This window comes from Oenanthe melanoleuca, chromosome 4A (assembly GCF_029582105.1).
Source record: "Oenanthe melanoleuca isolate GR-GAL-2019-014 chromosome 4A, OMel1.0, whole genome shotgun sequence".
Lineage (NCBI taxonomy): Eukaryota > Metazoa > Chordata > Aves > Passeriformes > Muscicapidae > Oenanthe > Oenanthe melanoleuca.
In genome coordinates, this window is record NC_079338.1 from 13,917,478 (window position 1) to 13,942,830 (window position 25,353).

Below are 25,353 nucleotides of genomic sequence, written 5' to 3' on the forward strand. Positions count from 1 at the left end.
CCTGTGAGCAGGGAGCAGTGTGACCCTGCTGTGCTGGCAGCCAGCCCTGAGTGCCTTCCATGGTGTCAGGGCTGTCCCTGTGCTCCAGGACAGCCACAGACCCCAGCAGGGTCACACTGACTCGAGTGCTGTGACACAAGGGACATCAGCCAGCGCTGGGGTTTGCTCCTCACCCTGCTCTGCCTCCCTTTGCCAGTGGGCAGCGCCAAGGGGAGGCAAACAGGACCTGCCTGCCATGCCCTGTGTCCCATCCCAGAGGAGCAGGGTGGGTGCAGTGGCACCCATAGCACGGTGTGGTGGCCACCAGGAGAGCCTGTGGGGCCAGGGCACTGAAGGGAGACAGTGTGAGGAAGGATGGAGCTGGGCATGGTCACATTTTATACAGGACTTTAAAAATCTTCAGAACTTCTGCCTTGTGGGAGCTCTTAGAGACACTGGCAGAAGCTCTTAAAGCACTTCTTAAACTTCTGAAAACACAGAAAATGGAAAACATTATGGCCTTTAATGGTTCAAAGCATCTCCTGATTGTTTAAGCCAATCACAGGATTTTTTGGAGGCCTGACCTGATTTACAGCCATGTGTATGGGCCAAGAAACCTGCTAAGGGCTGCCAGGAACCGCCCAGCACGGGGAGCTGCTCCCAGCATCCAGATGGGCAGTGGTGCAGGGGGATAGTCAGGGAGAAGTACAGAGCTGAGAACTCCTGCTCTGATCCTCCAAGGACTCCCACGTGGGTGGATTCCGGCGCCTTCACGGGTCTCTGTGTAGCACATAAATTTCAGATGTCAGTGCTCCACTAAGTATATTTCAATTCTAAATTTATCACACAGATGTGTCTGCTGCAGAGTCTTTGGCCTCTTCAAATTCTTCCTCTGGGAAGAACTCACTGAGGCTCGGGCTCAAGCTTTGGAACTGCTTGTTTTGTTATCTTCTCTCTATAAAAGGTTTCACTTGTGCTGGAAAATAATTTTCTTCCTCAAATCCAAATGTTTTCTGTAAGAAAGCAAGCCAGGCACCTGTGGGTTGGGAGACAAGGATTGTTGGGGAAGTGCCTCCAGTTCATTATCACTTCATGAGGCCTAATGAAGAAAGAAAACAGTTTTGCATGCATCCACTCCTGGAAAAGTTACAGCCCCACAAGGAAAACTTTTGAGAGAAACAAGAAGCCAGAAAAAACAAGCAGGAAAGCCTCCAGCTGCTGCTCCAGGTGCATTGTGTCCATGCCTGCCCTGGGAGTGCTCTGGCTGCCTGGGCCAGGAGCCAGGCATGGCACAGAGCTCCCAGAGCTCCCAAACCTGGCTAGGGCTGCACCAGGAGCCGCAGGCAGGGGCTGAGCCCGCACAAAATAATTGCAGAGGATCCCAAAACAGCAACCAGCCCTGAGCAGGTGTGGGTGGGAATGCTCCCCTTCTCCAGCTGGGGACCCTCCTGGCTGTGGGAGCAGCTCAGCTGTCCCCAGGCCACCAGGAGCACCTCTGGAGCTGTCACCTCTGTCAGGCTTCTGCAGAAATCCGGGCTCCAAAGCTGGCTGTGAGATTCCTGTTCCAGAGAGAGAAGCTGTTTTCTCCTGAGAGAGTTAAAGGAAAAGCAAACACTGCACAATGTCAGAGTCAAAAGGTGGGGAAAACTGATGTGAGGAGAGGAAAAGAGTTCTGGATAGATGGAAGGAAGTCTTTGGTGGTCACTGGAAAACTGGTTTCAGTGACTCGTGGCACAGAACGCTGTCAGGCACTGTGGCAGCACAGGAATATTCAGGGCAGCTTCTGCAATCAGAAAAATGCAGAAAACCAGCTTTGGGGACTGCAAACCCAGAGTGGGGCTATGGCAGAGCCCAGGCAGCCCCAGTCCCACACCCCCAGGTGTGGCCAACCTGAGGCACAGAGCTGGGCCTGCCTGCAGAGGGGACAGCAGTGGAGGCAGAGGTTGTGAAGAGGAACAAAACACACTGAGATGGTTGCTTCACTTCATGGAAACTTTATAAACATTTGCAGTAACCTAAGCTTGTACACATCACAATGGCTCCAGGGCTGATGCTGGGGGGCTGCTGTGCTGCACAGGGTGATCCCACATTCCCAGCTGGGATTTGTCACTCCTGGGCCACTGGCAGCAGGGACTGTGCTCACAGCAGCAGGAATGGACCCCACAGCCCCCTGCCAGCACAACCAGCATCCCCCAACAACTGCTGGTCCCCAGTGTTCAGCTGCACCCACAGGTGCAGGAAAAATCAGCACAGACACACAAGTGACAAAGAACTTTGAAAGGACACCATGGAATAGCCTGCAAGAAGCTGCCTCTCCCCTCTGCTCACACTGTCAGACTGAAACCAAACCACATTTGGATTCTCTCCACCCACAGAGCCTGGCTCTGTCCTGGGGGTCAGTGCTGGCAGTGGGCAGGAGCAGGAGGAGGATGTGACAAGGCACTGCTCCTGCAGAATGTCACCTCCAGAGCCATGCACATTGGCAGAACCCAAGGAGCTTCCCAAACTGACAGGCTCGAGGGGTCCCCACACAGCAGCCCAAAGCAAGAAAGAGCTGGGAAATGCTGGCCTTTTGTGTGGGAGCCACAGGCACAACAACACCCCAGCAGGGCCAGGGGTGATGTGCTGCAGGCAGGTGGCCCCACTGCCAGGCTGGTCCAGCTTCAGCTCCATCCCACCCGTTCAGAGATCCCTGATCAGAACCACTGTGCTTTGTCCTTGAACCCCTGGAGAGGGGCTGCAGCAGGAGGGGCCCAGCACAGCCCCCAGTGCATGTGGCACAGCCTCAGCTGCCACAGCATGGGGCTGGCTTGGGTTTAAAGCCACTTTCAGGTGCCAGGCCTAAAGGAGGGAGCAGTGCAGAAGCCAAGGGAGTGAGAGCACCATGGACACGACACACGTGAGTGCCAGAGTGTGCCATTCAGCAATAAGGGACACGAGGTCACACAGGCAGTGCCAGGAGGGGGAAGGACCTGCTCCAGGCAGGACACAGCATGCTCAGGGGATGGAGCACCTGGGAAGCAGCTGGGGGAATGTTTGGCCACTGTTCTACAAATGCTTCACAGCTCTCAGTGCCTAAAGAAAACCATTCAAAAGGGGGAAGTCAATCTTTGGGCGGGTGGAGGAAGCAGGGAAGCAGCACAGCCTGGAGCTGGGCCCCAGTGGCAGCTGGAGCAACACACAGACCTCTGCTCCTGGCCAGGGACACCTCCCAGGACAGTGGACATCATCCATAGGGCCATGGCTGAGGGACAGACTGGGCATCTTGTACTGGACATCAATAAAAAAGCAAACAAGAAACTGGGCAGTTCTTAAAAAAAACAATGGGTTTGACCCACAAACAGTGAGTTTCAGATCCTCAGCACCTCTGTGCTGGCCACCACAATCACCCAGTATGGAGACTTCTTGGTGGGCCTGTGAGAAGTGGATCTGGTGGGAATGTGGCTCACATGGAAGAGGAGGCAGTGGAGGAAGAGGAAGAGGAAGAGGAGGAGCACCTGCTGCTCCCTTTCCCCAGCTGCGCCCTTGGAGGCTGCTGACCCGAGGGTGCTGCTGAGAGCTGACCCCAGGTAAGGCTGTGGCCATGGCTCAGGCCAAGCTCCTGGCCAAGCTGTGTCTGTCATGTGGTGTTCCAGGCCAGGAATGTCCAGGAGGAGATGAAGAACCATCCCACAGAGCTGAGCACAGTGGTTCCCCCACCCCTGCCCAGCCTGTGTCACCATGGGCAGCATTACCAGGCACAGCTGTCCTACACAGACACTCACCAAGTGAGGGACAAAGCACAAAGGAAGGGGCTTCTCAGGGCAAGGAGGGACTGCAGCTGTTTTCCCCTTGCATCCAGACACAGGGACTCAGCCCTTGTGCTGTCCAAACACCCTTTTCAAGGTGTGTTTCCCAAAAGTGAGCAGATGAACAGGCAGTTCATGTCCCCAGCTCTGCCCATGCTGCCATCACACTGGCACTGTCACAGCCTGCAGGGAGGAGAGGTGGGAGGGCAGGGAACAGTTCAACACAGATGTGTGGGCAGGACCTGCTCTCCATTGTGGTCTCTCTCTCCTAATTTCTTGAGCCACTTGTGGCTTGGAAATCATCGTCCAGTAAGGTAGCTGCTCTCCAGGGCACTGGGGCTGGCAAGGCTCAGCACTGACTCCTGGGTCACAAGCACTGAAAGTCTCCTGGGTCCAGCTGGGCTGAGGTGTGTTTATAAAGCCTGGAAGAAGAAAAAAAGCTCCATGTTCTGTGCAGCAGTGCAAATCCACCAGTAATGGTAGAACCACTGGACTCCCACAACCCCAAAAATGCTGACTTTGTATTACATGTCTGCTTTCAGTTTATTATTTGATTTGTCATTATTTGTTGTCATAAAAACGTACCTTTAGCCTCAGCTCTCATCAATTGGAATCCTGCCTTGTGGTGATGAAGATCTGGATAAAAGGAAGTACAAGAATAGAGAAAAAAATGAGTGCAAGGAGCAAGCTCCAACTCAGCTCCACAAGCTCCTTGAGGCTGGGTAATGGGCAGGGAGAGATCTGTTTGGCAATGGAACAAATGCTGTCTGTCTCAGTAGCAGCAGCAGCACTTCTCAGACTTACACACAAACCTGCTCTCCCTTGGGCAGAGGTTGGCAGCTTTTCAGAGCAGGAAGCTGAGGCTTATTTGGGGAAGTATTATCACAAATGGCACCTGCTGCCATTCAGAGCTGAGGGCTTTGTTGTGCATGCTGTGTCCCTGTCTGCACACCTCTGTGCTGGACCAGCCATGCCCTCTCAGCAGCTGCTGGGACCTAACCAGCCCTCATCACCTCACCCATGACCTGATCTTCCCACACAGCCTGAGTACAACAGGCACTACACACAGTAACAGGGATCCACAGGGATGTTTCTCACTTGGCAGATTCAATTTAGCAAGTCTGTATCTGGACTCTCATTTTACACTTTGTGCTCTTTGTTTAGTTTCAGCATTTTAGCTGAGCCCCATCTGCTGTTTGTGGGTGTGAGACAAGGCAGGCCTGGGGCTGGGGCTGTCTGTGCTGGCTCTGCCTCAGAGGGAGCACCCTGTGCTGCAGGGCTGCTGCTACCCACGTGCCACCTTCCTGTGCCAGCATTACCTGCCTGTTCTTCGGGAAGCTGTCTCAAAGAACTTGGTCCTAGAGGCCACCCTGCAAAGAAAACAGGAGAAGTCTCTCTTTTAATTTGACCTGGCAATTTGCTAATGAGATCTGCTCTGTGCCAGGGGAATGAGCTGCAGCATTGGCAGAACTGCAGAGATCACTTTCAATTGCCAGTTCTTGTGCCAAGGCATAGCCAGGCTCCTTCTGAGCCTGCTCCACCCTCACATCCCCCACCAGCACTTTGGCTGGGCTGCTTATAGAACCATGGAATCATGGAATCATTTAGCCTGGGAATGATCTCCAAGATCATGGAGTCTAACCTTTGACCAAGCACCACTACACCAAGTAAACCATAGCACTGAGTGCCACATCCAGTAATTATTTCTGTGCTCTTGCCTATAATCCTACGTGCATCCATCCCCTTTATGGTCTTTCCTTCGGTGTTTATGTGCTCCCACCTGTGCTCAAGAAAGAGAAGTTCTCCCAGGCAGTTCTGGCACAGAGCTGATCCTCATGGCACTTTCTGCTTTCTTTTGGTTAATTCCCACTAAAGCCAGAAGGGTTTCTGACTCTCTTAAAATCTGATTCTCTTAAAATCTGAGGATGAGACGAAGCTGAACTCCATCCAGTTTCCTTCAGAAGATCCAAGCTGGATCTTGTCCTGCCCAAGAGTGTGTCTCATTTGAGAGGTTTGCTGGGGGCAGGCAGGGAGGGGCTCAGCTCCAGAGACCCAGGAACAGCAGGGAAGGGGATGGGACAAGGCTCAGCCCTGGGGCTGTGCTTGAGCAGTGCCAAAGCTTTGTGTTTGCCTTTGCTGTGGCCCCACTCCCCTCCCAGCTTTCCAAGTGACCCTCAAACCTGCACTTACACCAGTGACAAGGGACACCAGTGCCAGCCTCTGAGCCCCCAGGTGTCCCCACCAGCACCATGCACCCACCACGGGCTGCTGGCTTACACAGATGAGGGCATCTCCTCTGCTGTCCCTGCTATCAGATCTGGCCTCTGCTCCAGCTTTGGAGGGACGGGAGTCCGGCAGGGTGGATCCGGAGGTCGCACAGGGGGACGAGTTATCACGGGCTTATCACCATGGGAACGTGGCTTAGGGACACCGTCACAGTCACCTGAGGGGTGGAGAGGACAAACACTGAGCAGCGAGCTCTGGCAGAAGTCAGGTATTTATGAAGGGGCACTGAACAGGTCTGTGGGTTTAGTTCTGTCCTCTGCCTCAACACTCTCTCACTGACAGTGGCCAACAGCCAGAATGGAGGGACATAGCCCAGGGAAAGGAAGTTCCCACACTACCTGCCCCAGAACAGCCTTCCTGGAACAGGGGATGGAGCTGGACCTGCAAGGACAAACTCAGTGTAGCTGCTGACTGTGGAGCTGATACTTCCTGGGAATGACAAGTGTTCTTAACCAAACCCTGTGCAGTGCTGCTCTGTGAAAGGGAGAGGAACAGCACAAACTGGTGATTCCTGCAGCAGAGCTTTCATCCTGCACAGTGATACTGTCTTCTTCTCAGCTGCTTTTCTTCCCCAGGATCCAGCCAACCTTGCTATTCACTTAACCCTTCAAACTCTTTAAGAGTCAAGCCAACAAGGAACGAGTGTCAGACTTTACCCATATACCCATGCCTTAGCTGTTGTGTTCTCCCAGCCCCTCCTGCTGAGCTACATGGAGAGGACTTAAGGGGAGAAGCCCAGGGAGGGTGGGCTCAGCACCCTGGCCTTGCCCTGGGAGCAGGGCACTCCTGCCTGGCTGCACACTCACCCTCTCTGCCAGAGATGCCGGGCCGGGGCGCGGGTCTCCTGGCCTGCAGCGTGCCTGTCCTCAGCACAGGGCTGGTCACCACGCCGTTGGCCGCCCTGGCAGCTGGCTTCAGCCCTGCATCCTGCAGCCTGGGGCCCAGCCTGCCCAGCTCGGGCTCGCTGCGCGCCTGGGGCCGGCTCTCGTCCCCCCCCGGCCGGGGCGCGGGCGGGCGGCTGCGCTGCAGGGGCCTGGGCGCCTCCGTGCCCCCATTGGGGGTCTGGCCAAGCCTCTCTGCTGTGGAGACAAGAGCAGACAGCTGTGGGTTAGTTGTGTATCACACCTGATGTGCCTCCCAAAGTCCCACCCCTCTTGCTGTGCTCGGCTATGAGCCCGGCTGCTCCCTGCAGCCTCGGGCGGTCCAAGGCAAACCCTTCTGCTCCCAGGTCGGGGAAACATTGAAATGCAAGGCCAGCCCCAGCTCCATTAGCAGTCTGGGGGTTGTAAAGAGCAGTGTGAATCAATCATGTTTTGCCAGTGTCACAAAGTGCACTTTACACCTAAACGTCTTCAGAGCTCTGAAAACTAATGGAGAAAGAGACTTTCCATCTCTGTGGTGAGTGTGGAATGAGAGCACAGCCTGCAGTGACAATTAGAGCAAATGAGGTGCAGAAACATGATTTTAAGCTGATATGCCCTTAGCTGTTAATCTAGCTGACTGCAAGGAAACGCTGAAGCCCTTATCATGTCAGAGTAGAACTTGGCCTAGAAAATACCTTCACTGTGTCCTGAAAAAATTCTTTGGAGTTCCTGCTCTGGATATGGAACTGCCAGCAGCTGAGCCAGCTGGAGACCTCCTTGGGCCTCCCACAGCACAGCCCTCCCTGGCTACCATCCCACCAACACTCCATACAGCTTTTTGTCCCTGATGCCACAAAGTCTCTCCTCTGGGCCTCTCCTGTTCCAAGAACCAGCCTTGATTCTCCTAATGGAGAATGCAGCAAGTACCAGAAAAAGCCAAATCCCACAAAGTCTGACTTGTGACATGATGCAACCAATGTAGGAGTGCTTTTGGCTTTCCTTTCTCTCTGAGCAGCCCTGCTGTGTCCAGGACCTGGGAAGTGCAGCCCTGCTGCTGTTCCCCCATTGCTCCTGGACAGGTGTTCCAGGGAGCAGGAGGGGTGGGGGGCAGGTAAGGGATCAGGAGCAGCTGCACTGACCTGCGCTCTCCTCCACTGAGGCTCCGAAGAACACGGGTCTCTCCCTCAGGGGACGCTTGGAGATGGTGATGGGCTTGTGCCGCCGGGCAGCCACCCTGGGAGGGGGCACCGGGGGGGCTGTGGGGTCTTCGGGGGGGCCAGAGTAGATCTGAAAAGGGACACACGTTCAGGTGAGCTGACACAAAGCGGCTGCTGCCTCACCTCCCGCTGCAGGTGCTCCCACCCAGCACAGAGGGGGATGGTGGCCACCTCTGACTGACACTGTCCCCAGCATGGCACTGTCCCACCACTGACACTGTCCCACCACTGACACTGTCCCCAGCATGGCACTGTGCCACCACTGACACTGTCCTCACCATGGCACCATCCCCACCACTGACACTGTCCCCACCATGGCACTGTGCCACCACTGACACTGTCCCCACCATGGCACCATCCCCACCACCAACACTGTCCCCAGCATGGCACTGTCCCACCACTGACACTGTTCCCAACATGGCACTATCCCCACCACTGACACTGTCCCACCACTGACACTGTCCCCAACATGGCACTGTGCCACCACTGACACTGTCCCCAACATGACACTGTCCCACCACTGACACTGTCCCACCACTGACACTGTCCCCACCACTGACACTGTCCCCACCATAGCACCATTCCCACCATGGCACTGTCCCCACCATGGCACCATCCCCACCACTGACCCTGTCCCCATCATAGCACCATCCCCACCATGGCACAGTCCCCACCACTGACCCTGTCCCCACCACCAACACTGTCTCCACCACTGACACTGTCCCCACTATGGCACTGTCCCACCACTGACACTGTCCCCAACATGGCACTGTGCCACCACTGACCCTGTCCCCACCACTGACCCTGTCCCCACCATAGCACCATCCCCACCACTGACACTGTCCCCCATCACTGACCCTGTCCCCACCACAGCACCATCCCCACCATGGCACTGTCCCCACCATGGCACTGTCCCTGTGGCTCAGCAGGAAGATCACAAACACAGACAATGTGTAGAAGCAAATTCCCCTGGAGCAGATGAGGGAGGCTTTGAAGCTCCTGACCAACATCAAGATTCCCATGGTCAAAGAGATACAATCCCCAAAACACCCAAACCAACCCTGCATTGTTTCAGATCTAACACTAAAACCCTTCAGCTCTTGGCTTACAATGACGTGTTTGGCACAAGGAAATTGCCTGGGATGAAATACTGGCATAAAAACAATGCTACTGAGAAGTTTTATCTCCTTTCCTCACTAGTCATGTGGCACCTATTTGGTTTGGATTAATTGAGAGGTTCTCATTTATGTCAGGGCTTTTTTTAAGAGGTGAAAAAAAAATAAATCTGAAGATCTGAAACACCATATCAAGGCCCAAAGCAGCTGCTCCTGTGTTCTTCCCAGGGATGTTAATTGAAGTTTTATCAGGCTTTAAAGCCTGAGTTACTATGGAGAGGTGGACTGAGCTGCTGAGCCCAGAGGCTGCACTGCCTATCCTGGGAGATGTGGAGCTGGTCCCTTCCTGGCTCCAGCCCAGAGGAGGAGAGCTGTGCCAGCCCCACCAGCATGCTGGGTCATCACACCCTTGGGCCATACTTCAATATGGGAAAACTTTATTGAATCACCCAGAAAAATATTAACATGAAGAAATGTAACATTCTGCTTTGATTAAGTGCCTCATCTTTGGTAATTCAAACCAAAAGTATATTCCTTCTTCAAGAGGCCAAAAAGCAGGGCCAGGAGACCAAAATGTGGGATGGGAGAGGAAAACATGTCCCTAGTTTAAACTCCTTGGTCCCAAGTGTGTGCCTGGGGAGGGCACACAGCTCTCCACACCCCAGGGTCAGGCTGCTCTGACCCAGCCTGGGCTGCCTTTGGGTAAATCCATGTGCCAGGACCAGCTTTGCTCCCAACAGACTGGCCCAGGAGAGGAGCAACAGCACAGAATCACAGAATGGTTCAGGCTGGAAGGGCCCACAGTGGGTCAGCTGGTCCATCCTCCCTGCTCAAGAAGGGCTTCCCTAAAGCAAATGGCACAGGATTGTGTTCAGACAGCTCTGGAATATCTCCAGAGAGGGAAGATTACACACCCACTCTGGGAAAAACCCCCACACTCAGGGTATGGTGACACAGGGCAGGTGCTGGCTCACTGCCTGCTGGGCTCTGCCCCAGGCAGGGGCAAGACATGTTCTCCTCTCCAAAACACAGGCTCTGGAGCACTCCCCTGCTGTGACACAGAAGCACATGAATTAAAAGCAGCAGCTCCTCTTTCATTAAAACAGCAAAGGATTGCCTGTAGGAGGGAAATTTTTTGGAAATATCAACCTCATCCCTATATCCTGAGCAGAATCTAATCCTGCTTTTAAAAGAAACTTTAAGCTCCCCATGGACACTTATACAGGTACCAAAGAATACTGTTTTCAACACCTGAAACCCAAGCTAAACCATCCACAAATGACCATGTTTAAGAGGTGGGTGCAGGCTCAGAGTTACTTCTAATTGAAAATCTAAGTTAAATAACCTAAAGGTACCAAGATATTGACAGACCCTCACCTTAAGGAGGTTTGTACAGGGAAGAAGGTGTTTCCAGAACAATCAACCTATTTAATTTAACCACGCACGGCATTGAAACATGAGCTGTGGAAACAGCAATTATCCACAAACACTTCATGAATAGTTACTTTGTCCTCAGAGTCTTCAGATTGCACCACATAAGCCACATCCCCTCTTCCTCCAAGACTCATCTGAGCTGTTTGCTCATGTGTGAGCTCTCAGCTCCAACGCCGAACTTACAAACTCAATCCAATAAATGTGACTAACTAAACCTTATTGCTGGAGAAATTAAAAGCAAGCAAAAGGACATCTGGCTTAATTAAAGCTGTTGTTGCAGCTCTCAGAGGTGGCAGGATGTGTTGATTCAGACTGTGCTGCAGGCTGTAAGGAGGGGGGCACAGAGCCTCATCTCTGGAGTGAGCATATGAGATCCCAGACACAAACCAGTCCCTGTTTTTCTGTGGGACCTTATTACAAGTGTTCATAGAGCCCTACAAAGGAATTGGCTGGTGCTTCCCTGAAGCCTCTCCGAGCTCTTTCATCCCATTTCAATCCTTGGCATCACAGCCAACTCCCACCCCCTCACCTGGTCCCCATGTAGTCCCAACCTGGCTGCTCTGGCTCCACATCCCTGCTGCAAGAACCTTGCTGTTCCAGCTCTGGCTGCCTCTTCCCTTTCCAAAGAGAGCTTTGCCTGGTGTATGTGCTGCCCTGGATGCTGGGAGCTGCCCCAGCCCCCTCCCAGCAAACCCCATCTCCGAGTGAAGGGCTCCATGCACTTCCTGCTCCTAAGGCACGAGAGGTGCCTGTGCTCTCTGCTGTGAAAAGCTGGAGGGCTAAACTCACTCTTTGGAGCCCAGAGCTGTTCCCAGGGCGTTAATCTGCTCCCTGCTGAGGATCTGCTGCTCTGGATTCAAACCCTGCTCCAGCTTTCAATATAATCACCCAGCTCTTGTCATCCCCCAGCCACCCAACACCCCTGAGCTGGTGTCGGGTATCACTGAGAGCAAGTGGCAGCACAGACACAGGGGAATACTCTGCTTTCCAGAGACACAGCTCCATGTGACAAAACTGCTTCTGCACGTGCCCAGGACCCTGCCTGGGCACATGGGCGATGCTCAGGCTGAAATATGAAATACTCAGTGCAGATCCACGGAAGGCAGATGAGACTGGAGGCTCTCCAAGGCTCTTGGTCCTGTGAGTGGGGAGCAGCCTCAGCTTCTCCAACTGCTCCACCCCAGGGTGCAGCTCCCCCAGACTCCTCTTCAGTCCAGGCAGCAGCTCCCCCAGACTCCCCTCAGCCCAAGGAGCAGCTCCCCCAGACTCCCCTCAGCCCAGGGAGCAGCTCCCTCAGACTCCCCTCAGTCCAAGGAGCAGCTCCCCCAGACTCCCCACACCACCTCCACACTGTCCCTGTATCTCTACCTGAACACAGCTGAATTACTTTCATTAACCATTTAACACTTGTCTGCTCTAGGTTTTTTTCCACTGATTCCAGTGTCTCACCTTGGACTGTGCCCATTAAAACCAATTCTGCTCTATCAGAATCTGGTCTAGCTCCTGTCTAGCAAGGTAAAGAGTGAAGAGTGCAATGTCCAGTCACACAATAGGATTTTTTACAAGCTTCCCCTTGTTTAAAAAGAAAAGGCAAAACGCCCAGACTCGCTGTTTCTTGTGGGACCAGCTAACAGCAACACTGAGGAGCACACCTGCTGCTCTTTGCTTCCTCCTGCAGCCTTTCAGAGCAGGGTGTTACATAAAGCCAGCCCAAGGAGGCTCCAGAAGGAGCCGGAGCTGCCGAGTTGCCACAGCAACAGTATGCAGGAGCAGCTGGAGCTGCTCCGGGGCTGCCCCGTACCTTCCCAAAGTGCTCTATCAGGATCTCCACCACGATGTTTTGGAACTTGATGTTCATCATGGCTGCCACAGTGTCCTCCTGTGCTCTCATCAGGGTGGGCCCAAAGATCACCCCCATGTTGGAGGGTGACATCAGATTCTCCCGGCTGTGCTCGCAGACGCTGCAGAGAGCAGGGAAAGGAGGAATGGTTTGGTTTGGTTTTTTCCAAGCAGATCTCATTACAAGAAAAAAACAAAAACAACCAAACAAAAAAACAAAACCCAGGATAAACTAAGAATCGGCTGTTCAATTTTCTTCATTGTGTTTCAGAATTTGTTTCCCAGCAGTGACAAACACGGCTCTAGCTCTGACATAAACATTTGGCTTGGACAGATGCTGGAGAGAGCAACGTGCTGACAGCATCTTTATTTCATCTCTTCCCATTCCCAACTCCTCTTTAACTCTGCAATCAAAGGTTATCTGCACAACATATGCACAAAAGGAATAATTTAGATCTTATATCCTTTTTATCCAGAACTGACTTCTGGATTTAATTTTCTCTCTCTCTGAAGGAGAACTGAATATAAGGAGCACACTATGGTGGCTTCCTGTAAATTTCTGAGGAGTGACAATTTTTAGCCCCTGCTCTCAGAGAGTATTTTCATTTTTAAATCATTTCCTGCTCTGTGCATGTCTGAAAGGGGATGGAAGGAGCAACCAGAAAGAGAAGCATCACTTCATGCAGAAGGCAGCAAGGATAGTCACCCCCTTTGTGCAATCCACATGGAAATTCCCAAGGGGATTACAGTGGGTAAAATTTTGCAAACCCAACCTCCCAAAAAGGCTTGTTTTGCTGATTCCATTATTCCCCTTTCTTTATTTTTAGAGGAAGACATCTGCTTACTTGACGAGGTGCTGGATGAGGAGCTCTAACATCTCCCTGTTCTTGTCAGGCAGTTTATAGACCAGTGCATGAATAGCTCCTAGCCTGTAATCCAGGTTCTCAGACTCTGGAAAGCAGGAAAACAAAGAAGAATTTGTACCCAATACTTTCAAAATAAATACACCAGGGAAATAAAAATACAAAGGAAACCTGTGGAACTGCTCCCTGTGCAGCATGGGAGGGAAGGGGAGCAGAGGAAAGTGAGATTTCACAGCAACAGGGTGAACACTGGGAGAAACAATATGAAGTGGAAAGAGGAAGAAATGGAGCTTGAAATGGAGCCCAGAGACACACTCCAAAAGAGGCTGGGCATGGGCAGGTCCTCCCTCTGCACCCTTGCTCCACACACCTGGGAGCACACAGCCTCCCTCTGGGAATCCTATCAGCCCAGAGAGCTCTGACACTGGACAACACCTAAAATATCCTGAGTCCCTGACCCAAAGAGGTCACCCTTAGAAGAATAAATAATCAGGAAACAATAAAATATTCCATGTGAAAAGAATGGTGTGGGGTCTGGGAAGCTCAATGGTGCAAGTTTCTGAGGGAGGGCAGGGAAAAGATAAATGTCCTGCCCACACCCAGCCGTCATGGGCTTAACCAACTCTAAAACTAATAAATCCTGGGCTTAACCACCTTCAGCAAGTGGTGAAATATTTCCCTTTCCAAGAAAGAATTGCTGTTATTCATTCTCCTGAGGGACACATGAAGAAGAACTGGGCACCCTCCCAGTCTCCTGGTGACTTCTGGAGGCACAGCAGGATGAGGGATGCTCTAATGCCACACATTCCCAAATGCCAGCACACCCATGCTGAGGGTGATGAACAGCTCCCTGCATCCCTGTCTCACTCACAGGGCACAGCTGGCACAGCTTATCTGCAATGGCCACAAGAGGTGACAGCCAAGGCTGGGCTGGCTCAGCACAGGTGAAGCCCTGGCACTACACTTGTGCTTCTTGGCTGAGTAACCTCTGTTATTCCCAGCTGTGACTCAATCCTAACAGCCACAGCAGAGAAATGTCTTCCATGTACTGGCAGACACTCTGTTTTCAACATCCCAGGACAAATGTCACAACCTAAAGGGAACACCTACTTATCTGGGTGGCAACAGCACATCCCATTCCCTCACAGGTTATAAAATACATCAATACTAGGGGGAAACAATTCTTGTGGCAGACTTGTGCGTTTTCAAGTGAGTGACATCCTCTGGCTCTCCAGACCCCTGAGAGCACAAGACCCTGTCTGAGGGAGGGATAAGCACTTGGAGGGGAGACCCTTGGCTCTTTCTGCAGGTGAAGCAGCTGGACACCACAGAGCTGGGCTGGCAGAGCTCTGCCAAGTGATTTTGATGACCCTGGCTGGGGAGAGCAGGGCCAGGGACCATCAGTGGGGAAGCTGTGGGACTTACTGGCAGCCAGGACCAGCTCTTTGTGGAGCTTGTACGTCATGACAGGTTCAGACAGGTTCCTGCAACAACCAGAAAGAAAACTGAGCTGTGCAGGGCATTGTGACCTATTCATGATCCACTTTGGATGAGTTTGGCAAACTGGCTCATCCTTCAGTGCCACCAAGCCCCAGTGGCATTTCTCTCTGCAGTCAGTATCAGTGAAACAGCCCACCCCATGGGACTGAGGGGTTCTGTAACACCCAAATTTATCATTCCTCTTCCCAAAGCCTTTGTCACTTTGCCCTTCCCAACAGCCAGATCTGAATATCTGGCAGCTCATTTTGCCTTTCCTCTGGATCAGCCCCAGTTCCCTTTGCCTCCTTGGGGCAGGTGTGACCTGCAGTGCTACCTGAGATAGAACTTCAGTGAGCTGGTAATGGTCTTGATGTCCCAGTCCCCACTCTGGAGATCCACGTCCCCAGGGCATTTTGGATCTGAAAGAAGAATGAAAATGTTTTAGAATAAAGTTCATTTAGAGGTTGCTAATAAACAGTCTGCTTGGGGTGAGGGTTTCCCCTTGAGACACATGAAGCCACAACAGCACACAAAGAGAACTCCTAATTCCTGTGGGAAAAGCAGAAAAACAGCACCAGTGTCAGGATTTTGGAGAGGCTGGGGAGTGGTGCTAATGAGAGACAAAGAGGGAAGCACAAGATAAAATTTAAGCAGTGCTGAGAAATCACTGAGAGCATATTCTCTATAGTTTATTTTTTTCCCAAGGCTGGCAGAAACAAGGCATTTCAACAGGTCCAAGACAAGCTTTCTCACATCCAAAGTAATCTGAATGCCAGCTCCAATACCTCATTTGCAGCTACTCCCCTGAAGGCTGTTCTGGAAGCATTCCCTCTTCCTGCAGGAGAGGAGGGAGCTCAGGGGAGGCCCAGCAGCATGGAAGTACAATTTGCTCCTGCCTACCCCCCCTGATAAACCACATCATGTCTGTGGTGCCACGAAATGAAGGATGTAGTTGTAGGATGGGGAAAAGCTGGACTACAGAAATAAACAGCAGGATTTATTTTTGAAAATAAATATGACTAGGGACTCAAAAAAAAAAAAATCTCCTTTGAGTGGTTAAAGATGAAATCCTGCTGCAGCAGTTATTTGTGGTGTTGGTGGTGTTGGACTTTCCATTGTGCTTTCATATGCAGTGGGGTGGCAAGTGATTATGCAGACCCATGCAGATAAACAAAACAAAAGCCACTCACTGGTGGGATTCAGAGGAGAAAACCACAGAGCTGCTCACAGGGAGGGTGAGAATCAAGCAGTAATAGAACCTGAGGCTGAGCAATGAGTCATAGACCAGCAGAGCTGGGCAGATGCCCGAAGTCATGGCTCTGTGAGAACTGGGCATAGCCAGACACCAGTACAAACCAGGGCTTTAATAAACAACATCCAGAGTAGAAGCAACAGGGAACAGCCAAAGCCTTTGAATGCTGCATTAATATCAGATGTCTGAGCTGGTGTGAGCCTGAGGCACACAGGCAGCAGGGTGAATGCAATCCCTGCCCTGTGCCCCAGCCCCAGGCAGGGCTGGGGAGACTGGCTTGGCCTTGGACAGGAGGGGATTGAGCCCAGAGGTGCCCTGAGAGGCTTGCAGGTGATTATGAGCTGAGGGTATGATGGCCTCAGCCAGGACCCAGCCTAGATGGGCCTGTCCTGGCACTAAGCAGAGCTGCTGAGCCCCACAACCTGCCAAGACTGTAAACACTGCCCAGCTGTTAAGCCTGTATGACACACAGATCCAGCCACAGACAGGCTCCCAGCAGGAACACATCCACTGTCTTCTTAACATGTACACTGGCTGCTTATTGTACACACTGCACACAGCAAGGGGTCCCCATGCTTCCAGAGAAAAACCTCACACTGGGGTGGAGGGCTTCCTGCACAGGCCACCTTCCCAGTCCAGCCCATCGTGTTATCCCAGGAAAAAAGGGGAAGATGAGCCTCAGAGGGGTCACAGGGACCAAAACCCATGCTGGACATTTCCCACTGTGGAACCCAATCCTCTCTGTCCCTCACAAGCAATTCAAGAACAGGACAGTGTAATTGCACAGAATAATTAATTCTTACCAAAAAAGGCATTCAGTAACTTCTGCACCTGGATATTGCTGCCAACAGTCCGGTACACGCCCTCCGTAGTGATTCCTGAGAGGACAAAGCCAAGAGCTTAGCTGAGCTTTCCTGCTCTTGGTGCAAAAGCCCCATCTAGTGGAATTGTTTTCCTGCTGCTGGGCTCTGTCCTACACTTCGGGTTCTGTCCCACATCCCAGGTCCTGTCCCACACCCCAGGCTCTGCTGGCAGGGTCTCTGCTCACACCAGCACCACCGTGGTCACCATGTCATGGTCAGGTGAGCACAGCCAGGGCATGGGACACACCAGCCCACACCCCATTTCTGTGGGGTGCTGCTTTATCACAGATTTGCTCAAACACATTGAAGTAGAATCTGCAAACACTGGCCAGTGCTGGGACAGGCAGAATCAGTGTCTCCCTTAGCTCTGTGAGCAAGGTCTTTGTGCCCCCCCTGCTCCCCACTCCACAGCCCCAGCAGCCCCAATCCCACATCTGGAGATGAATCCAGGCCCCCATCCCACACTGGTGATGTTCACTGGTGCAGGCTGGATGATATGTGACAGCCCAAAGGATGAGCTGCCACCCTTCCACCTGCTTCTGCTGCTTCACAGACTGGGGCTGAGGCAGCCTGTAGCCACCCCTCTGCTCTCCTGCCCAACAATGGGTGTGCTCAGGGCCAAAACTGAGAAAACCATGAGTGAAAACAGCATAAATGTGGAAATTCAACCCCAACCAACTTGGTACAACATTCTGAACCAGGTGGGGTTTCTGCTCCCAGAGAACATGCACTTAGCTAAAGAACATGTATTGAGCTGAAGAACACGCATTCCTCAGCTCAAAGCTGAAGTCCTGTGCCAGTGGCTAACACTGCAGGAACTAGAGTAACTCAAGGCCATGGGCAGCATGGCCAGGCTGGGTGAGCTCCTCACCTTTGGTCTCCACTGCATTGATGCACTTCCGAACAAACTTGAAGCCCACCTCGTTCAGCTCCACTGTTTTGGACAAGGAAGCTGTGTTAGCTGTCTGAGCACACCTGGACACCCCTGGACACCCCAGCCCAGCCCACAGAGTGCTCACACCTGCACCCCATCCCTCACCCCCTCAGGGAACACCAGCATTCTGGACATCCTGACAAGGAGTTATTAGTTCCACATGTTCTCCCATTTTTCCTCTAATTTATTTTGCGTTGCAGCACTGCTCTCTGTCCCATCTCTGTCTTTAATAATAACAACAGTATAAATTATTTAATGATAGTGTAAATGATTTGGATTGTATCTGATAAAGACTTGAATAATCACTTCCAGAGCAAAACCTGCAGTTAAAGCTCTTCCTCATCATGGGACTGTGTAATTTCTGCTTACCTACATCACTAGGATTAAAAAGCAAAACCAATTCAGTTTGATGTGCTGAGGAAAGCTGATCTGGGGAATCCTATGGGATCCCTGCATTTTCAGCAAGTTGTTTATACTGATTCTGTCTGCTCTGAACAACAGCAACATCAAGCTCAGGCATTTCTTAGCTGTACTCCAGGAATAAGCACAGACCCACCTGGTGCTTGATACTGAGGGCTATGATACCACTGGAATTCTTACATCTCTAATCTATGGTAAATAGAGAATGTTTATTCAGTGAAACCCTAATTCACATTCCTCCCAGCATGTGATGTGAACACAGCCACACAGCAGGTTTGTGCTCATGCTTCTGGGAATGATCCCCTTGTGCTCATTGCAGCCAGCTAGTGACAGTGCTGATGAAGTGACCTGTGAGACAGAATGCAGGTTTCACCCAGCTAACAGAGCCCCAGAGGGGTTCCAGGGCTCTACAGTTTGTTTCAGCTTTCCAGGGCTCTGCAGAGTACACCCCACTGCTCAGAGGGAGGACATGGGACATGGTGGTGGGTGGGAGATCCAGGGAACTCAATGCCACCTCTATTGCCCTACTACAGCCTTTGTTAAGGGACACATCCTCAGAATCTCTCATTAGGGTTTGGAGGTGCAAATTGAACTTCACATCCTACTACTCCTGGCTAAATAAAAAAAGTGCTCACTGCAGCTCTTTGCAACTCCTTCTTATCTGGGATCATTGCCAGACACTGTGGTACAAGAAAAGAAGTGACACTGCTGTCACAGAGTGGGGACAGTGCTACTCAGCAGGAATTGAGGATGAGTGTATTTGCAAGGAAAATCCTGCCTGGCCTCGAGGCTGTGAGAGCCCAAAGAACAGCAACAAAAGTGACTCACTTTCTTCCTGCTTCGTGATGGGACTGTGATAGATCTGAAAAAGGGGAGGGAATGGGGAAGGGAGAAGCAAAAACATCATCAGCATGATTTGGTATTTATTTCTGAAAGACAATGCAGCATCCCATAAATCACCCCCAGATTACCCAGAGGCAATCACAGCCAAAAAGACAATGTCCCATAGAAATCTCATTTTATAATGAGGCACGAACTCGTTATCTGCACAATCAAGGAGTTTCTGCTGCCTCCCTGCATTTCAGTGGAGCACCTACTGCTAAGGAAAGTCTCTGGTCTGTAGGCAAACCATAAGCTTTGCTCAGACTGAAGGAAGGGAACACCAGTAGGCACAGAAAGGTGGGAGAACACGGGTACAGGGTGGGCAGTGACACCTTTGAAAAGGTGGCTGAGAGCAGGGACGCACAAAAATCAGCTCCAGGTAGTGAGGAACAGAATAGCAGTGAAGCAGCCTCGGTTCTCCCTAGCACAGCAAGGGAACACCCCGAGATTTCAGGGGGAAACCCAAACAGCCCAGTGGGAGCTGAGGGAACAGCACGGAGCCCATGCAGCACTGATCCCGAGCTGCAGCTGCCAGCAGAGGACACTGCTGGGCAGCACATTCCAGCTGGGAACAGCTCCAGCAGCACTCACCGGCTCCTTCCCGTCCATGGCCTCCATCCACAGCCTCCTGTTGGCTTCTGAGAGCGCCTGCAGCGTGATGGTCCCGGGCCTGCGTGGGGTTCCCCCAGGGACAGGCAGGGAAAGGAGGAAAAGCTGCTTTTAATAACAGCAAAGAGGGATTTGCTGCAGGCCCCTGGGGTTTGGGGCTACCAGATGTGAAGGCTCTCACCTTTCATTAGTTTCAATGTCAAAACAAAATCTTTTGTCTATGGAGTCAGTCTTTCTCCTTACACAGGATTTCAGGGTCAGGTCCAAGGTGCCCTAGGAGAGAACATGAAAGCCAAGGTGAGAGGACAGAAGCATGGGAGATTTTGGGCTCCTCAGCCCCTCAGCTGCAGCCCAGCACAGCACTGCCCACAGTGCCTGTCCTGGCATTCCCATGGCACTGGTGCCAGGAGCACAGCTGGTCCTCCCACCATCATCACAGGCTCTGAGTTCCAGGCTTGCTCTGAGCCAGAGAATGTTCTGGACTCAACAGAGCAGCACTCTGCCTCTCCAGTGCTGGAACACCAACCCAGTCTCTGAGGGCAGGACCATGCTCACCCATGCTCTGACACAGCTGGGTTCTAATTTTTATCAATCACCCACATCACCAATGATCCACATGGCTTTACACAAACTCTGTGTGGCAAAGGGATGCTCATTTCCTCACCCCAGATAGAGCAGACATGCTCTGCAGAGGCTCAGCTCTGACCCTGGGTGTTCATATCCCTGTGCTTTGCAGCAGAGTCAATTCATAATTTGATTGTGGGTTTGTGGCCAGCTGTGACCTGATGGTGCAGCTACCAGAGTTTGGGAAAGGCACTAAGTTTTCCAAGCCCCTACCTGCAGTAATGGGCCTTACCAGACATGCTTATGGCATAAATGACAACAAATCTCTCCATGCAATAATTTGGACATTTATTTGCCCTGCTCTCTGCCAAGGGGTTGCAAAACATCTATTTTATTTTCCTGCTGCAGCGTGCAGAGCGCTGCCAAAACCAGACCATGAGCTCACACACTGGAGCTCACACTGGCTGGGAAGGCCCTGGGGACCTGCTCCATGGCAGAGGAGGGCGGGGGACTCAGCTGGAGGCACTGGCTGTGCTCCATCCTCCCACCCCTCCCAGTCACGAGGAGGGACTGAGGGAACTCCCAGACTTTGGTCAACCAAAGCACTTTGTGAAAGAAGTAGTTACCCAAATTGTGCAGTTTGGAGCTGCACTGTTGCCCTCTCCTCTCCCCACACTGTTCCAGTCCCACAGAACCAGTGATGAGAACAGAAATCAAACCACAAACCACTGCTGTGAGCACGTGCTGAGGCAAGGAAATGCTGCATTTGGGAGCAGTAACTCCTGTAGTAACTTGAGTCATTCAGGCACTTCAGTGGCTGCCACAGTTCTTGTGGCTCAGCTGGTCCAGAGAGGCACAAGTTTCACCCCAGACTGAACTCAGGGGCCAGCACTGCTTGGTATCTCTCATGTCACACAACCCATATCTACTGCCAAACCCTGGGCTCCCAGAGACACAGTGGAGTGAGACCTTTCTTCATGGGGCTGCCTCTTCCAGGTGGCACCAAACTGCCCTGTGTGGGCAGGGAGGGGACAGAGCCCACTCTCTGCTCTGTGGCACCTGCAGGCTCAGCTGTTACAGGCAGGGAGGCCTGGGGCTGTGCCATTGTTTGCAGACATCCAACTCACCTGCTTAGCTCCAGGCTTCTGGTCTATGGGTGTCATCCTTAGGGTTTTTGCCTCTTTTTCATACTGGCAGTAATATTTCACCCAGGAGATGCCCAGAGCCCCTGCAGAACACAGGAGAGGCTGGGATCAGGCACAGGGCTGGAGCTGGATGCAGCCAGCAAGGCATGGTCTGTGTTGCCCACATGTCCTCCCTTCTCTGGGATGGACACTGACAGCCCCAGGGAACATCTCCCTTGCAGGTGTCTCCATGGGCAAGAGCCAGGAGAAGAGGAGGAGAGGAGGAGGAGAGAGAAAGGGGAGGAGATAAAGAGAGAAGCAGGAGGAGAGGAGGAGGAGAAAGGGAGAGGAGCACAGGGCAGCAGCTGCCTCCAGGAGCACAGGGCAGCAGCTGCCTCCAGCACCCTCCCAACTCACTGCTGTGAAAGGACATTTGTGGGACTTTGACCACAAGCCAGGCTGGTTTGGCCAAGCCCAGCCAAGACCTACACTGGCAGGATCCTACATGTCCTGAATGCCTGTTTCACAAACCCCACTATTTTTTCCTGTGGGTGAAAACTCAATAATAAAGACAACAGCAGCTTTAAAATACTCTGAAATTCCTATTTCTGAATTTTCTTACCTGAATCCTTTTATAGGAAATAATTCAACTGGTATTTTTTTCTGTAATTTGTTTTTAAGTTGCAGTTGTCAGGAAGAACAACTTTTCATACTTGATTTATAGGGAAGCATAAATACAGGCAGCACTCAGCCACTGGCCTGCAGGAACATGCCACATTTGGGATCTAAAATTACTGAGTGTGCTTTCTTCTAAAAGCAAGATAAACAGATATACAAATATATGCATAAATAGATTTCTATATAGGCTTAAGAATGAACGCTTACAAAGTTGTCTGTAGCCTCAGAAGTCACAGTTTTTCATTGACTTATGTCCCCTCAGCATTGCTGCTGCGTGGCCATGGAGAGCTGCAGCCAGGGTTTGGAAAAGGCTGTATTTGGTCTGATTTGATTCTGCTCAGAATTACAAGTTTTGCTCTCAGCAGCCTAACTCAGCACTGGTTCCACCTTGGCTGTGCTCAGCTGCCTGCAGAGGCTGCCAGAGGGAGGCTGGGCAGGACACCAGATTCATCCTGGTAAAACACAGCCAAGGCAGAGCCTGCCAGAGCTCCAGGCTCTGGAGTCATAAATCCCATCTCATCACAGGGCAATTAGCCCTGTGCTGTCACAAACAGGTCACTTGGACAAAGCTCTGTGCCACTGCTGCCAGAGCTGCCAGCTGGGGCTGCTGGTGCTCCCAGGCACTGCAGTGACACCTGGGCACCTCAGGCACTGGCAGAAGGTGACACCCTGGGCATGCTGTGCCCTGGCAGCAGTGACACTCAGTGCAGCAGGGCTGGCCTGGGCACAGGAGCTGAGTGCAGCCCACAGCTGGGTTATGTCAGGGCAGCCCTGCATGTTCCCTACTGCACCCAGGTGCATCCCAAAGCCATTACATTTCTCCTGAGTGTACAGGTAGCCCTCAATGGTTGGCTGCCCAGGCAGCTTGCAGGTTAGGGGTGCCTCCTTCATCCTCTTCTTCAGATCTTCCAGCTCCTCCCGTGTGCTGGAAAAGTGATTCCTTGTCTGGTAACAGAAAACAAACAGAAGCATATTTGAAAATGAGCAAAAAGTGAGCTGCAGGTTATTTATTCCTAGATAAATCTGAGGTTCTGTAGGAGAAATCAGTTCCCAAGGTACAAAACATGGAAACCACTCCACAAATCCACATGGAAACTGGCTGTAAGAGCCACTGAGCTCTAAGGGATGACTGAAGAGACACATTATGTGCAGAGATGATGCTGGAGTGCCACAGCTGAGAGGCCACTTGCTCCTTTAATTAAAGAACTTCAGCACATTTCAAGGCTGGCTGGAGCAGAGGCAGCACCTGAGCTCCTGTTCACATCATTGCTCAGGTAACAGATGTATTCTCTTCCCAAAGGTGTCGATCCCAAAGGATCCTGCTACACTGCTCAGCATGAAAGTCACATAAACATGTGATTAAATGATGCAACTGCAGTAGCCTCTTCCAGAGAAATGATGGTTAAATGATGCAACTGCAGTAGCCTCTTCCAGAGAAAACAATTTCACAGACCTGTGAACTGTCCATGCAGGAGAGGGGAAAACCCACATAACTGAGAAGGAAATAACTGTATCTGCAGCAATACAAACATGCAGAGTGCCACCCAGACTGCTTGGGGGGAAAGACCTTGCCATCAGAGGTGTGCAAATCCAAATGAGAACAGAAGTCACACAGAAAAGTCTTTCAGCTGGGCAGGGACTCACGTTTTGCAGGCTGAGCTGGAGCTGCTGCTTGTATGGGAGGAAATCCTGTGTCAGCTCCACTGTCAGGTTGTTGTAAGTGAAGAGGCTGTGGAGAAATGCCAGCACCTGCAAAGGAGGGAAGGGACACACTGAACTTCTGTGTTTGTAGTGGAAGGAAAGATGGACAGAGTGTGGGGGTTCAGAAATTACATGTACAACTTTGCAATGCCAGCCTTGGTATGGCTGATCCACCATAGTGTCCCTAAAACCCAAGTTACCACCCACACATCTGTCTGAATAAAACACCAGTACATCTATTCTATATAGAACCTTTATTCAGACATCTGTCTGAATAAAACACCTGCTCTCTGCACTCAGCCACACTCTGTGACCCCAGAGGGCCAGGCTGGGACAGGTGAGCAGAGCAGGTAACACCTCTGTGCCTCTGCAGACAGACAGCACTTACCAAACCCAAGGGGACCAGGATAAGCCATAACAACACTGCAGCTCTGTACAGTGTCCAACCTGTTCCTCAAGATGCACAGACAGCCAGAAGAAACAGGGCTGGGGCCTCACAGTGCTCCAGCAAGCACCATTAAGGCTATCAGGCCAAGGGTGAAGGGTTAATTCCTGCCCCACAGGACCTAATCCAACCTGGCAACTGATCCCTTCCTGCCACTGGATCTGAGCATCAGCCAATGAGACTGAGAGAAGGAAGCTCCTACCGGCTCCACAATACTGAATTTCTTGCTTTCCTGGACTTCCTGGATCTGGTACACATACTCCAGGGAGGACTCAAAGAAATTGTGTCTCTCTTTGTCCACCTGAAGGTCAGCCTAGAAGAAAGAGGGAAAGGTGGAAAAAGAAAATATATCACATGTAGTTTGAAAATATTTGACTTGCTTTTGTCTGCCAGCCCACACATAGTTCTGTCCTCACTAAAAACCCGCCTGGTGTCCAGCCCAGCTGTGAACAGGAACATGGAATATTCTTCTAAGTCTGCCCATTTCTGGCTCCCTTTCATTCAAAGATCCAAAACCTTTTCTCACTCTGCAAGGACAAAGCTTTTCCAAAGCTCATTTAATATTTTAGCACAAACCTACTCTCCACCTCTCCTGACAAGGCCACCATCACCACCCTCTTGACTCCATCTGTGTCCCAGAGCCAGCAATTCTGGAGCTGCAGCAGGAGCACACAATGCTCCCAGAGCTCACACACAGTCTGCCTTGCAGAGATGCTTGCAGGCTGATCTGACAACTGCTCTGACAGATCTGACCAGATCCAGCTGCTCTGGTATGGGCTGGAGCAGCTGAGTTTCCCTCCTTGCTGCAACCAGCTGGAAGGAACCCCCTCTGCCTGCCCCCACAGCCATCCAAAAGCACCAGCAGCAAGGCAGGATGCCAGGCCAGCAAAAGGAATGATAACTGCTTACTTTTCAGCCAGAGCACTTCCCCAGGTGAAAGGGTGGCCACTCCCCAGCTGTGCCAGTGCCACCATCGAGGTGACAACAAGCAAGGACAATGTCTAAAGCCACTACCAGC

General features: G+C 51.8%; 1 protein-coding gene across 3 annotated transcripts in view; it reads right to left on the minus strand.

Annotated features, from left to right (window-relative positions):
- Nucleotides 1-1,957: 1,957 nt before the first annotated feature.
- The window catches only part of OPHN1 (oligophrenin 1), a 50,847-nt gene continuing 27,451 nt past the window's right edge, over nucleotides 1,958-25,353 (minus strand). Inside the window, exons 6-24 of one of the 3 annotated variants that reach the window (XM_056491072.1) lie at nucleotides 24,538-24,648; nucleotides 23,834-23,938; nucleotides 23,005-23,134; nucleotides 21,515-21,615; nucleotides 20,005-20,096; nucleotides 19,806-19,884; nucleotides 19,161-19,194; nucleotides 17,850-17,912; nucleotides 16,919-16,993; nucleotides 15,198-15,282; nucleotides 14,810-14,868; nucleotides 13,367-13,472; nucleotides 12,484-12,643; nucleotides 8,056-8,203; nucleotides 6,860-7,129; nucleotides 6,045-6,210; nucleotides 5,087-5,137; nucleotides 4,353-4,403; nucleotides 1,958-4,189 (exon numbers count right to left, since the gene is read on the minus strand). In XM_056491072.1, coding sequence (XP_056347047.1) covers nucleotides 4,361-4,403; nucleotides 5,087-5,137; nucleotides 6,045-6,210; nucleotides 6,860-7,129; nucleotides 8,056-8,203; nucleotides 12,484-12,643; nucleotides 13,367-13,472; nucleotides 14,810-14,868; nucleotides 15,198-15,282; nucleotides 16,919-16,993; nucleotides 17,850-17,912; nucleotides 19,161-19,194; nucleotides 19,806-19,884; nucleotides 20,005-20,096; nucleotides 21,515-21,615; nucleotides 23,005-23,134; nucleotides 23,834-23,938; nucleotides 24,538-24,648 — 1,878 coding nt within the window. In that variant the 3' untranslated portion in view covers nucleotides 1,958-4,189; nucleotides 4,353-4,360. Of the gene's footprint in view, nucleotides 4,190-4,352; nucleotides 4,404-5,086; nucleotides 5,138-6,044; nucleotides 6,211-6,859; nucleotides 7,133-8,055; nucleotides 8,204-12,483; nucleotides 12,644-13,366; nucleotides 13,473-14,809; nucleotides 14,869-15,197; nucleotides 15,283-16,918; nucleotides 16,994-17,849; nucleotides 17,913-19,160; nucleotides 19,195-19,805; nucleotides 19,885-20,004; nucleotides 20,097-21,514; nucleotides 21,616-23,004; nucleotides 23,135-23,833; nucleotides 23,939-24,537; nucleotides 24,649-25,353 lie in introns of all 3 variants that reach the window. The other 2 variants (XM_056491071.1, XM_056491073.1) reach the window with 2 other exon arrangements.